Raw genomic sequence first — 13,515 nt, 5'->3', positions numbered from 1 at the left:
TCGTGGGGACACTTGCACTTGGACATAGATAATTACACCTTCCAAAATTGCTGCCACACCTCTCTGAGCCCTCAAGAAAGAACCTGCGGGACGAACCTGAGCAATCAGATGCCATTTTCAGAGACATTGTATTATAATCACAGTCATTCAAATGTTTCAAAAGTTGCATTTGACTTTTCAGCGTCTTTCTTCTGAATCATTAATTTCATTTTTACAACTCTTTGAACGATGAATCCCCTATACCAAAAAATTAAACCTCAATTGTGAACCAACATACAAATGCAAGTTGCTAAAAAAGATAATAACAAAAATAAAGTAATGACCAAAAAGAATAATAAATGAATACATTTGTTAATTCTATATAATCAATTAAAATCTTTGAATTGTTAATAAATTGTCAATAAACTGACAATTGACAGTTAGGCGCTTTCTCTCTCCCTCTCTCACTTGCACATTTTCTCCAGCATACATGTGCATTTTCACATGTTATCTCTCTCTCTCTCTCTCTCTCTGGCTAAAGTTAATAGCATGTGCAGCTTTAATTGGTTTCTAAACGCTGTAAAGAGAATTCCCACTGTGTATTTAATGAACAGGCAGTTCACCATGATTACAGCAATCTTAGCCCACCCTGCTGCTTTATGCTATCACACATGCAGAGTGAAACACACACAAAAACACACTGTCTCTACACACCATTTTATGTGAAGGGACAAAGGCAATTTGAATGGACTCTTGACTCTACGGAATGCAATGAAAATTACAGATAAGAACGAGTGCTTGAAATATACCAGTGAAACTTGACAACAAAAGAAAAAAAGATTACCACAAATGCCAAGGTAGGGGGTACTTTTATTTATTTGCTAATCGGGGTAGGTTTAGCTAAAATAGAACAATTAAAGCCAGAGTTTGTTTAGTTCTTGGGGAGGCTAAAAAATATATCTTTAAAATCCATGTAGATTTTTAAACATGGCATCTAACTGTAAAATAAGGGGGTGAAAAACATGATACATCTTTGCTTTAAAATATTTGGACCTCCACTGGTCTTGACTTAAAATAAGATATTTGATATGATCAGCTAACACTGCTGCTATAACATTGAGGATGTAAGCGTTGTCACCTATAGAATATTCAAAAGAAAGTTGGAGAATTGAAAGAAAGTCAGAGAAGCAGAAAAGAAGAAGACCATATTAAAGATGAGATTAGGTCATACTGGCCTAAATAGTAGACTACGCATCATTAAAAAAAATCATGCTACAAAGAATTGTGAACACTGTGGGTTACAGGAAACAGTGGAACATGTGTTCTTGCTGTCACACAGCGGCTCTTAGTCTGTGACAAAAATAGGAGACTAGACGAGTTTTGTAGTAATAGAATATTTATTGACAAAAATTAGTTCTGCTTGCAGAACACTGGACCAGCTCTGCACTCTTTATCCGGAGCTTGAGGGTTCAGGGGAGTTTACCCAACCGGTCCGTGTGTGCTTTGTGGATTTGGAGAAGGCGTCTCGTGAAGAAAAAGGTGGTTTGCCCTCTTCAGGTTGGTGGAGAGCCCCTGCTTCAAGCATCTTTGGTTCTTGTTCACAAATGAGGCAAAGGTGTGTGTGTGAGAGTGTGAGATTGACAGATGGACTATATATCTCTGCTGGCCTGAGATCACCTTTCGGTCTGACTGGCTGAGCTTCTTGAGGTGACTGGGGCCAGGGAAGACTGGACAAAAATGTCATTGCGATGATTTCTGGCATTTTTTGCGATAACGATAAAGGTGACAATAAGAAAAATAAAACAATTCATCTCTATCTTTTTGGATTTTTTTTGAAACTGCACTTTTTCGAAACCGCACTCTGTGTACAGAAAGCCGTATTAAAAGAAAAAAGAAAAAAAATAAAGAAATCCGGTTTACATGTCCTGTATGAGCTGGAAATGACTGAAAACGATGTAGTACATATGCCAGGCCTGTTGTGGCGCCGCTAGTTTACTCGCTGTAACGAATTGCACCGCAGATCACAGAAGGAAATGTCGTTCGTGAAAAGACGGTGTGGATAAATCGACAGTTGAACTTCTGCTTCGAGTTACTGTAGAACACAAAGCCTTAAAAGGTCCAAGTTAAGGTTGAGTGGGAGTCATGCCAGTATTTAATCATTTAATAGGTTTCCTGCCTCAAACAGGAGCTTTGCAAATCACGTTGTGTATATTTTTCAAACCACGATCGCTCAACGGGCAGCGTGTGTTATTGTTCACTATTGTTTGCGGTTTGTCGTAGTGGGCGTTAATGGGAAGCCTGCAGTCTGATCATTATTAGCAGTAACAAGTCTGTTGTCCGACGTGCTTGTTGTTGTGAGTGGTTGTCTGCACCTCACTGTCGTTCAGGCTGCAGGGCGTTTTCAGAGAACCTCGCCTTCGTGGAAACGGCCCCTACTGTAGCCGACCAGTTTCAGATAATCAAGCTCATTATTGTCGCGAGAATACGTATTCTTACCGGGGTTTTTTGACGATATATCGCAAACGAAAACATATCGCCCTTCCCTACTCTACATCATAACATTTGTACAAAAACTAAGGTAAGACGTGACTTAATGTCCTTACACACCGCAAGCGAATTCGCTAAGCGAACAATTCGCGTTTTTTTTTTTTTGTTTTTACCCTATTGACACCGGGAGCGAAAAGGCGACTCGAATTTTTTGATGGCGAAAACCTTATGTAATGTTCTCTCCCTCTGTGAGAGGAGCAGTTGTCCTTTAAATTGTCCGACGGACATTCTATAGTACTGACGAAAATTTCACTGGATAAAATTGAGCTCCTGTATTGTCGCGTTTCTATTTTTTTAATGTACAAGGCGGTGGTTTGTTTTGCGCATGTAATACAAAACTTCTCGGTCGCTGTTAGTGTGCACCTAAAAGGAGAGGAGACGTGGAGTGTGTGTATCAGCAGAACTGTGTGGCGTTTTCACGGCGCGTCATCAAAACCGGAAGTCGCCATCTTGGAGATACTCGCACTGCAACTAGACTGTGTATGTAGCAACACAAATGCTACAGTGAAACAAGTTGAAAATCACCACAGAGGTAGTTAACTTGAGGAAATACACAACACGAATCTGGTGGAGTTTGTAGAAAACATTTTGGTTCTGTTTTTTTTTTATTAAATATTTGAATCTGCCTATCAAAGCAGGTGTTGTACTGCATGCAGTATGTAACTTCAGCCACAGATTACTCCAAAAAGCTACAGTGAAACAAGGTAAAAAAAAAAGAAAAAAAAATCACCTCAGATGTAGTTGAGGACACGCACAACAAGAATCTAGTGGAATTTGTAGAAAACATTTTGATTCTGTTTTTTAATTAATATTTTGATTTGCCTATCAAAGCAAGTGTTGTACTGCATGGGTGTGTAACTTCAGCATCAGATTATCAGAAACTGCTACAGTAAAACAAGTTGAAAAAAAAAAAACACACAGCACTCAATTTTAAATTGTAGATAGCGAGACTGAGCCTTTCCGAAGCGTGACCGCAGCGCTTGGGTTGAGATGCTTCCATCTGCCTTGCTTTTTCGTCGCCAAAACTGTACGCACATAGTTGGCGGGTTCTATGACGGACAGCAGCTCGACACACTAATGAGCCTGTCATGCAACTGCTTAGCAGAATTTAGTCCTTTTAGTAGTTTACTATCTATTCAGATTTAGATACACTTGCTGGTAGGACTGCACGATTCAGGATAAACTGAGAAAGCAATTATTATTTTTCCATTCTTCTTAGAGTTGAGATCACGATTCTCTCCTGATCTTTTAAATTTTCAAATAAATATTTATTGCGCTTATGTCTCAAGTTAAATGTTTCAAAAATACAATGGTGCTTGGCACAAGACTGACACAACTTTGGTCAACAAAGGGAACACTCCTGTATTGAGTTTATCTCTATCTGAAGATCAAATCAATCAACTTCAGCCTCTTCTTTTTTTTTTTTTTTTTTTTTTTTCCCTTGTCCGGTCCGGCCATAATGACAAGCAGAAGTGTCTCTGAATGTCTATGATGGCTGACAGATTTTATTCTCAGAGGTAGATCTTGAGAGTGTGAGCCACGTGGGTGGTTTCAGGAGCTACCTCTTCAGTGGTTTTATTATAATGTTCTTGGTGACATTCTGGCCATGACCGGACTGAGGGGGATAGATAGGGAGGTGAGTAGAGGGGAAATGAGTGTGTGTGGGGGGAGGGGGGGGGGGATGATGAGATGATGAGAGGGATAGAGAGAGAGGAGTAGAGGAGGCAACTGGCAACAATATACAATTGTGTTAAGAGAGAACAAAACAGATCGTAAATATGCATAGCTAATTGTCAGATAGTACATATATACCCATACAAACATACATGCGAGTTCATTCAGTGATGTTAATAATAATAGCGATGATAATAATAGCAACGTTAATAGTAATAATAATAATAATAATAGTAATAATAATAATAATAATAATAATAATAATAATAATAATAATGTTGATAGTAATAATAACGATGATAATAATCTACTCATGGATCAATAAGACAATAAGCTATGCAATAGTGTACAACAGTGTACCCGCGCTTGTGAATATTTGTGTGTGTGTGTGCGTGTGTGCTGGTGTATGTGTATATTTGCATGTGTGTATACTTGTGTGTATGTGCATGTTTGCATCTGTGTATACGTGTGTGTGTGTGTGTGTGTGTGTGTGTGTGTGTGTGTGTGTATGGATGTGGTGGTGTGTGTACCTGAATGTGGGGGTGGGTGTGTTTAAGTACGTCACTGGAAGTAGGCTGCCAATTAGTGCGGTCTCCGAGGCCGCAACCGCCCCACGCCAGCGACGAGCCGGGGGGGGGGGCCCCGGACACGACATACCCACCGCAAAGCCGGCCAGGAAGAGGCCCGGAGCAGCAGGCCCCCGGGCCGGAGGGCACCCGCCCCACGAGGAGCCAGGGCAGGATGACAGGGAGGCAGATACCCCAAGGAGAAGGGACACCACCCAGGGCGGACAGGCAGCAGAGCCCGGCCCCCGGACGGGGGCCCCCCAGGGCAAGCGAGACCAGACTCATCCCCATGACAGGACCCAGCCCCTTCACCCACCGGGAGGATCGGTACCCAGGGCGGGCCCGGGCACCCAGAGGCCCCCCCCCTACGGACCCAGTATGGCACATCAACCGGCCCCCTCCACCCCCCACACCCCCCAGCCACCCCCACCGCCCCGGGACCCCCCGGCACCAGGGGACAGCCCCCCCCCGGCCCCCGGGGCCACAGCCGTACCCCCGCCCCCAACGCCGGCAAAGCGGGCCCCCGAGCGAGAGTCCCCCCTGGTTCCCCCTGTGTCCTGTAAAAGAAGAAGATAAAAAAAAGATAAAATTAAATACTCAATCCGTGGGCCCCCGCCCACCATTGTCAGACCCCCGTGTCTCAGGTCGTCGCCGCCCACCCGCCCCCGAGCGGCGCAAGGGGACCACCCGGGCAGCGGCCCGGTCCCGGGATTGGGGGAAGGGGGACCCCGCCACAAGTGGCAAGGTCCCCATAAGCCCAGCCAACTCTTTCCAGATAGACTAGACAATCTTATTAAAAAGCACAATATACTAACAGAAAGTCAGTATGGTTTCAGAACTAACAGATCCACCCCTCTGGCACTATTGGAACTATTGGAAGAAATCACCAATTGTATGGATAACAAAAAAGTAGCAGTGGGAGTATTTGTGGAGCTTAAAAAAGCTTTTGATACCATCGACCATTAAATATTACTCACTAAATTGGAAAGGTACGGGATAAAGAGGGTAGGGCTAGATTGGATAAAAATGACTGAAGAAACAGGAAACAATTTGTGCAAATAGAGGACTATAAATCTGCATACATGGAAATTACTTGCAGAGTACCTCAGGGGTCAGTATTAGGCCCGGAATTATTTATTATTTATATTAATGATATATAGTATGTAGCATAGGGCTTGTAAATTAATATTCAAATTTCAATTGCGTTGAAGCCAACAACTCCACCCCAGACAAAGTGATTGTTAAGCCTGATAACTTGAAAAGTACTCTGTGGAGGTAAAATTGTCCACAAATCCACGGCTGTTTGGAAGTTATGCAATGCGGAGCTGGCATATCATTCTACTACCACAAATCTGAAGCTGCATTCGGTGAATGTGCACCCCGCAGAATGGAACAAAGTTGGTGAAGAAGAGAGAGAGCCCACTTTCCAAACAACCTAAGCTCACATCCTTTTAACCCGACCGCTTCTTAGAATGCACATTTTTGCATTGTTTGCACTGAAGTTGCACTAAATGTCACATGTTGAACATGACACTTGAATTTTGTCTGAAGACAGAAAATAAATGAGTGTTTGACTACCACTGGTCGTTTTTCTTGACATTTGGCGGTGTGCGCCCTCTGGTGAAAATAACGGTGTACTGATTTTCCAATAGCAAGTCATTTTCTCCGGGGAAAAAAATATATATGATAATATTGATAATGATATTCGAATATATGTGACATCCGGGCCAATTTTTAAGACCAAAATACAAATTTAATTTCTGAGGAATATTACCAGCCCTAATATAGAGTATCTAAGTTAATAACATTTGTTTTGTTCGCGGAAGACACAATCAACAGCATTTAATGTAGACGGTTCAGTTGTCCTGCCGTACACTCCGGTCCAGAAGGTGGCAGTAATGCACTTTTGCCAACCTTCAATAAAAAAGAAGAAGCAGCAGCAGCAGCAGAAGAAGAAGAAGAAGACTACATTGCGCATGCGTTTCAAATAGTCGCGCTACATCATAACATTTGTACGAAAACTAAGGTAAGACATGGCTTACGTTTGTTTTTTTATGAAACCTTGTTATAGGACATGATACAACGTCCAGTGACCACGTATTTGCATTATATTAGACATATTTGTTAAAACATACAACTACTAACAATAATATTAAAGAGAGAGAGAGAGAGCTTTCTTTACATATTTGATTTGGAAAAATTAAACGTTGTCACTAATCGCACCATCTTGGCCAACATGAACGAGCCCATGAGTGTAAGCAGGAGTTGTGGCGCAGTCATTGCGTGTTGTGGAAGTAAATCCGCTGAGCCCCATGTGCACCCGTCGGCACACAGGTCGATATTGTGCAGTACAGTACAGTGCATTGCCACGGCTTGGGTCGGGACGCTTCCATTTACATTGCGTTTTCGCCGCCAAAACTGCACGCACATAGTTGGCGGGTTGAGAGTTGAGATCACGATTCTCTCCTGATCTTTTATGTTTTCAAATAAATATTTATTGCACTTATGTCTCAAATGAATTGTGCCAACAAAAAAAAAGAAGAAAAGAAAATGCTACTTGGTACAAGACTGACACAGCTTTGGTCAACAAAGTGAACGCTTCTGTATTTAGTTTGTCTGTGTCTGAAGATGAAATCAATCAACTTCAGCCTCTTGACTTCTCTCACTTGCACAATATTTGAACAAGTAAGATGATGTGACGTAATCATGCTTCTTAAGATGTAATATATTGTAGCAAGCTGCTGTTGTTTGTGAATGTTCTAGAATCTGTTATGTTCCTGAATGCACCTTAAGTTGGTTTGGCATGTGAATGGCTGAGAGAGAAAATGGGGGCGGGACTGAGGTGAGGGAATGAGGAAGTCTGGGGAGTGAGTCAGTGCGTTTATATGGCACTAGAGAAATTCGTGTGAGTCGAGCCGGTGTAGGTACAGAATGTGTCCGGGGCTGTGGATTGTGTCCGGGTTCCTACGGCAACTCGATTAGGACAAACTACATCGCGATCGCATTTAGAAAAAAACAATTGGTATATAAATAAATAAGTACATACATTAATGTAGATATGTGTACATGATTAGTAGGTTGTGTTTGGCGTGGTTACGGCCGACAGTAACCAGGGTCTAAAAAATAAAGCATTCTGTTACCCTCAAGTGCCTTCTTCTTCGCACCGTCTGGCATATCCTTACAATATTGTATAACAATATAACATTTGACAGTTGACCATAGCAGTTGTTTGTTTTCCTCACCCCCAAATGTTTTCCACTACCGTAGCAGCACCCAAGAACAACACAGGTTTGTCAGGATTTTCCAGGCGTCATTAATAATAAATAAGCAAAAAGTACACATAGAGAGAGGCGTCCCCTGCAGCTGCAGCCTTCCACTGCAGTAACAACTACGCCCCTAGATGGCAGCGCTCCGTCGATTAACGTATACAAGATGTGGAGGAAGGGCTAAAGGCACCAAATTGAATGATTTCCTTTTCCTTTTTTTTTTGTTTTACCCGTTCAGGATGAAGATTGCGATTGAAGGCTGTTGCCATGGCGAGCTGGACAAGATCTATGAGACCATTTCCTGCCTGGAAAAGAAGGAGGGGGTAAAAGTGGACCTCCTGCTTTGCTGTGGGGACTTCCAAGCCGTGCGCAACGAAGGAGACATGAAGTGCATGGCCGTGCCGGCCAAGTACAGAACCATGCAGACTTTCTACAAGTCAGTTTGTTGAGCGTTTTTTTGTTGAGGTTTGAGAAAAGTAAGGTGATGAGTGCTTGAACCATGAAATTGTTTTCTTTTAGATATTATTCTGGAGAGAAGAAAGCTCCTATCCTGACAGTCTTCATTGGTGGGAACCATGAAGCTTCCAACCACCTGCAGGAGCTCCCTTATGGAGGGTGGGTGGCACCAAACATTTATTATCTAGGTATGTGCCAGTGGACTAAGATTCACCCTCTTACCTGAACATTCTGTATGTAATCCTCTTGATATGAAACTGCCTTTAGAAGTAGATTTCCTGTGGCATTCTTCACACAGGCTTGTTCACCTTTAAGCTGCCTTGCTAGCTGCATGTTGCCATGAATTCACCAATAGAGGAGCAAAGTCCCTTGTTCAGTGTTTGTCTTGTCCTCTTCTGAAGTAACTCTCAGATTTAGTTTGGTTTAGTTACGCTAATTAGAGTCCACAATAAATAAATAATACCGGACAGTTAGGTGTGAAAGCATCCTAAATCTAAAGCTTGACTTCTCTCCTTATATATATTCCAGGTTATGCTGGGGTTATTCGCTTCAAAGGAATTAGAATTGGCGGTTTATCTGGAATTTATAAGTCAAGGGACTATAGAAAAGGTGAGTTTTTGTAAATTTCCCAGTTAATATTGAATGCTATGCTTTTAATCGGAACCTGTGTTTCTTAAGGTCATCATGAATTCCCCCCTTACAATCCCGATACACTGAGAAGTGTATACCACATCCGAAACATTGAAGTGTTCAAACTGAAACAGGTAAATGTCACCTAAAGCATTTTCCTTGGCTTACATTTCAAATTCATTTAGATGAAAAGTAAGTGGTCACATTTTTGTTTGTTTGTTTGTTTTTTAAATGAAGATCCAGAAGCCCATCGACATTTTCATGAGTCACGACTGGCCGCGTGGAATTTATCACTATGGAAGAACAGGTGAACTACTCCAGAAGAAAAAATTTCTTCGCCAGGAAGTGGAGTGCAACACTCTTGGAAGTCCAGCTGCTGAGGAGCTGCTCGCTCACCTCCAGCCCAGTTACTGGTTCTCTGCACACCTTCATGTCAAGTTTGCTGCAGTTATCAAACATCCAGTGAGTTTCATGCTTTTCACTACTCAGTGTTTTACTGCCATGGCTGTTCTGTCTGCCAGTATCCATGGTTGCTGTTTGCATTCATTCTCACTCTAAATGTGTTGCATTGTAATAATCTTTGCATTTATTTAATTTTTTATAGCCTAAAGGCAATGCTGATCCATGCGTTACCAAATTCCTCTCTTTGGATAAATGTCTGCCGAAGAGAGAATTCTTACAGGTAAGAGAGGACTGTGCTGGTCTAACCTGTCATCTCTAACTGGGATGAGTGCAATAGCAATAGCAAGAGGTCCAAAATGCATATATGCAGCCTTTCAGAACTGGATAAAAAGTTAAAAAATAGAAAAAACAGATGTTGCTAGAATTGTGGGTTAGAATTGTGCTACTTATCGCTGGTCTACACGACACAAAGAGGCTGCTTTGAGGGTGTTTTTAAATTGAAGACACCCTTTGGTTTGAAGATGTCCATCAAGAAAAGTGATGGGTCCTGACTTGCATGAGCGTGCTAACAGTTAGCATTAAGTTTGTTAAGTTTTGTCTTTTTGTTGTTGTTAAAAGAAATTAAAGTGTAGAGTGTGGAACTCGAGCATTGATTAAAATTAGTAATAATTGGGGATTAGAAGAGTGGATAGCAATTGGTGTGGAAGGCTTTTTCATTGTTTTCAAGTAAGAGAAATATCTGATATTTTACTGCAGATCATCGATGTACCAGAGAGACCGGGTTCATCTGAGAATCTAGAGTATGATCCAGAGTGGCTTGCTATTCTCAAGGCAACAAACCGTCTACAAAGTACCACCCCACAGCCCTGGAATCCTCCAGAGAAAATTATGAATGAAAGGTATGCAATAACAGCATCACTTATAATGCTCTGTATGTCCATTGGATGATATACTTTTACATTTGGTATCCTGTGTAATGTAGTTGTGATCAGCGATCAGACTCGATCTTACTTTGTTCTGACTCAAGCAGGGCCAAATTGCAAAGTAATAAAATCTTTAATTGTTTACCATCCTGCGTTATTGTCGTACAATCAAACTTGAGGAGCAACATAATTTCAGGCCATTTAGATAAATAAGACTGACATTAACAAGAGCAAACTTACAGTAATGCAGCATTTCTCACACACACTGCATGTATTGGGTTATGAAGTTAACTTGTATGTTGAATTCAAGTTTTGCTTTCCCACATTTGCTTAAATTATGGCATTCATTTTCTCAGTGTTTTTACATACCTTGATGCCTTTGTATCCTTTCTAGTCTCGTGCTGTCCAATATTTCCAAACTGAAATTGATAATATTTCCAGAAATTGGATGTGACTGACTTCAGAATACCTTTCACCAAAGTGAAATAACGGAGCAGAAGTGGCAGCACTTCTGTCATATAAAACCCCTGGCAAACCTTTCATTCACTTCTTTCCAGGTGGGACTACGGCGCTACTGAAGCCCATATGATCCAGGTGTTGGAGGATTTGGGTGGCTCGCTTTCCATTCCAGACAATTTCAGTCTGACGGTGGCACCCTACGACCCCAGCAAGCCCCAGCCCCAAACCTCCCCGAGCTGCAGCACCAACCCTCAGACGACAGAGATGTGCGCCGTGCTCGACCTCGCAGACATCTACGCCAAGAGCGGCCAAAACGAAGACCGCCTGAGGAGACCCGATAACAGAGAGGAGTTGGACAGGGATGACGGCGGCGACGACGACAACAACAACGACGACGGCCACAGCGTAGGCAGCGCCGAGGAACCCAGCGAGTACCTGAGCGACATCTCGGGTTTGTCCAACTCGCTGAATCCCGACGAAATCTCGATTGAGAGCGAGGGCGAGCAAAACGAAGAGGAGCGGGACGACAGCGCTGAAGGTACGCCACCGGCGGCCAAAGATGAGCAGCTTTGCGGTGTCGCTGCGGGTAATAACGCCACTCAAACCCCCATGGTTCTGCCCGCGCCTAAATACGACGCGTCGCCCTCGGATCCGCCTGTCCAGTCGGCTCCAGCTGTCTGCCAGAGTCCAGTTGAGGGCGAGGGGCCGTGTGAGGAGGATGAGGACGGCTCGCTGTTGCGCAATTTGAAGCGCGTCAGCAATGAGACTGCGGTTCCCGCCAGCAGCGGAACAACTTCAAGAATCAAGCGCAGGAATCAGGGCATCTACTCCGCAGTGGAGGACGATGAGGCTGGAGATTAGATACAGTTTTGTTTTTGCTAACGAGGGATTTTTTTTTTTTTTTTTTAGAATGTCTGTAAAAAGAAATGTAAAAGAAAATGCAACATTATTTTTTACCCTGTATTTCATTTTTACGTCAAAATGGCAAATTTTGAAAATGAATTAAATGTAGTGCTTTGCCTTGTATTGTTTGCCTGCGTAAATGTACATGTTGCCAACCTGCAAAATATTCAGGGGCCTGTTTACGCGAAGACGGGGGTTTCTCTGGAAACGGTGTCGAGGGAATGATGCCTCCCCTCCCTGGTTCCCTCGCGCATTCCGCTGATCGGAATAACGGAGACGAGGCCAGTAGTCGAAGTTAACAATTTAATAAAGGTTCAGTATTCAGTCACGATTGAACAGACGATGCTCGTCAGCCGATGGTTGTCGTGGCAGCGATGCATCGTGAGAAATGAGAGTCAGTTTGAGGAGGATGTCGTCGCCTTGGAGTCTCCTTCCTCAGGATGCCAGCCGCACCTGCGTCTAGGTTTGTTTTTATCTGCGCACGAGCTCAAACAACAAGTTTTCCAACGACAGCCGCCGCTCTCACGGGAGCAGACGGCCTCTCCTTTCTTATCTTCTGTTCTCACACGTAAGGCTATGGCGATGGTTCACATGACGTACTCAGCAGCTGCATGATAGTAAGCAGTAAGTTCAAGATGTTGTTTTCCCACTAGCAGTAAGTTTCAGTAAACAAGTCAATTTCCCACAACGGTAAAACATTTAGACGTTTGGGCCTCGCGTTTACACGAAGCCGGCGTTTTGACTGAAACCGCGCAGACCGAAACGGCACATTTACTCAGACACTCAGCTAAAAGCTCGTATGAAGCATTCCTATAGTAGATAAACACAGTCAAAACACCAAGTGATGAAAACAGCTATAAATATTGAAGACAGTGGGGCTGATGTGATGTGACGGAGAGGATCTCGCGCACATCTGCTCGCATACGTTCTGGACGTGCCTCAAGTCTGCACTGACACAAGGAGGGCAACGGCTGTTATTATTATTTTTTTCTCTGTAAAATAAGGAAGCTTAATGTCATCTACCAACTTCTTTGTTGGTGCCCGAATAAACATATTTGAAACAAAGAAGGCAACGGCTAAACAATTTTTGTGTTTTTGATTTGTTGTTGTTGTTTTTATTATTGAATTAATAAATTTGTTAATTTTAACAGTTGCATGCTTTTTATTGAAGTGGATAATGTATAGATTTGGGGAAATTATTTTTTCTTTATTTTAAGTTACTTCCTCCAATTATTAAACCCACGGTGACTTTGAAATGAATAATACATTTTATAACTTGCCAGCCTGCCTAGAAATGGACATGAGCGGATATGCTGATATTTCATACTGGATCTGTTAGCTAGCATGTCAGAAAGACATGCTAGCTAAATACACCCAAGTGAAGAAAACTTTAAGAAAACTTTCATGATTTCATTATCTGACTTTCTTTCATTGATAATTGAATACTTTCTATGAATTGAATTTTTATTGTTTATGTATATTTTGTACTCCGATTTGTTTTCTTTGCTGAAAACAGCCAAATGTTGCACTCAGAGAAACAATGCAGAAACAACCACAAGAGACAAACCCAGGAAACAAGCAAGCACTAAAAAACACAAAATCCGCCCCCCCCCCCAAAAAAAAACAACAAAAACAACCACAAGAGACAAATGCTAAATTCTCGAAATAAAATGGAAGTGCGCCAGGCCACTATAGGGACTTGACCTGACA

General features: G+C 42.5%; 1 protein-coding gene across 2 annotated transcripts; it reads left to right on the top strand.

The window, feature by feature from the left end:
- Positions 1 to 6,704: 6,704 nt before the first annotated feature.
- On the top strand, positions 6,705 to 11,961 carry dbr1 (debranching RNA lariats 1). Of its 2 annotated transcripts, XM_076030829.1 has the most exons (9): positions 6,705 to 6,792; positions 8,271 to 8,468; positions 8,552 to 8,676; positions 9,017 to 9,097; positions 9,167 to 9,252; positions 9,356 to 9,580; positions 9,723 to 9,800; positions 10,277 to 10,419; positions 11,001 to 11,961. In XM_076030829.1, exons 2-9 carry the CDS (start codon positions 8,272 to 8,274, stop codon positions 11,761 to 11,763), a joined length of 1,698 nt encoding a protein of 565 aa, XP_075886944.1. In that variant the 5' UTR covers positions 6,705 to 6,792; position 8,271; the 3' UTR covers positions 11,764 to 11,961. The 2 variants fall into 2 exon arrangements, with proteins under 2 accessions (XP_075886944.1, XP_075886945.1); XM_076030830.1 differs by lacking the exon at positions 6,705 to 6,792 and having other exon boundaries at positions 8,328 to 8,468; positions 8,552 to 8,647.
- Positions 11,962 to 13,515: the final 1,554 nt, after the last annotated feature.

The sequence above is a fragment of the Nelusetta ayraudi genome, unplaced genomic scaffold, assembly GCF_046127955.1.
Source record: "Nelusetta ayraudi isolate G7.1 ecotype Tasmania unplaced genomic scaffold, CSIRO-AGI_Nayr_v1 ptg000031l, whole genome shotgun sequence".
NCBI lineage: Eukaryota > Metazoa > Chordata > Actinopteri > Tetraodontiformes > Monacanthidae > Nelusetta > Nelusetta ayraudi.
This window is presented reverse-complemented; position numbering and strand designations above follow the sequence as displayed.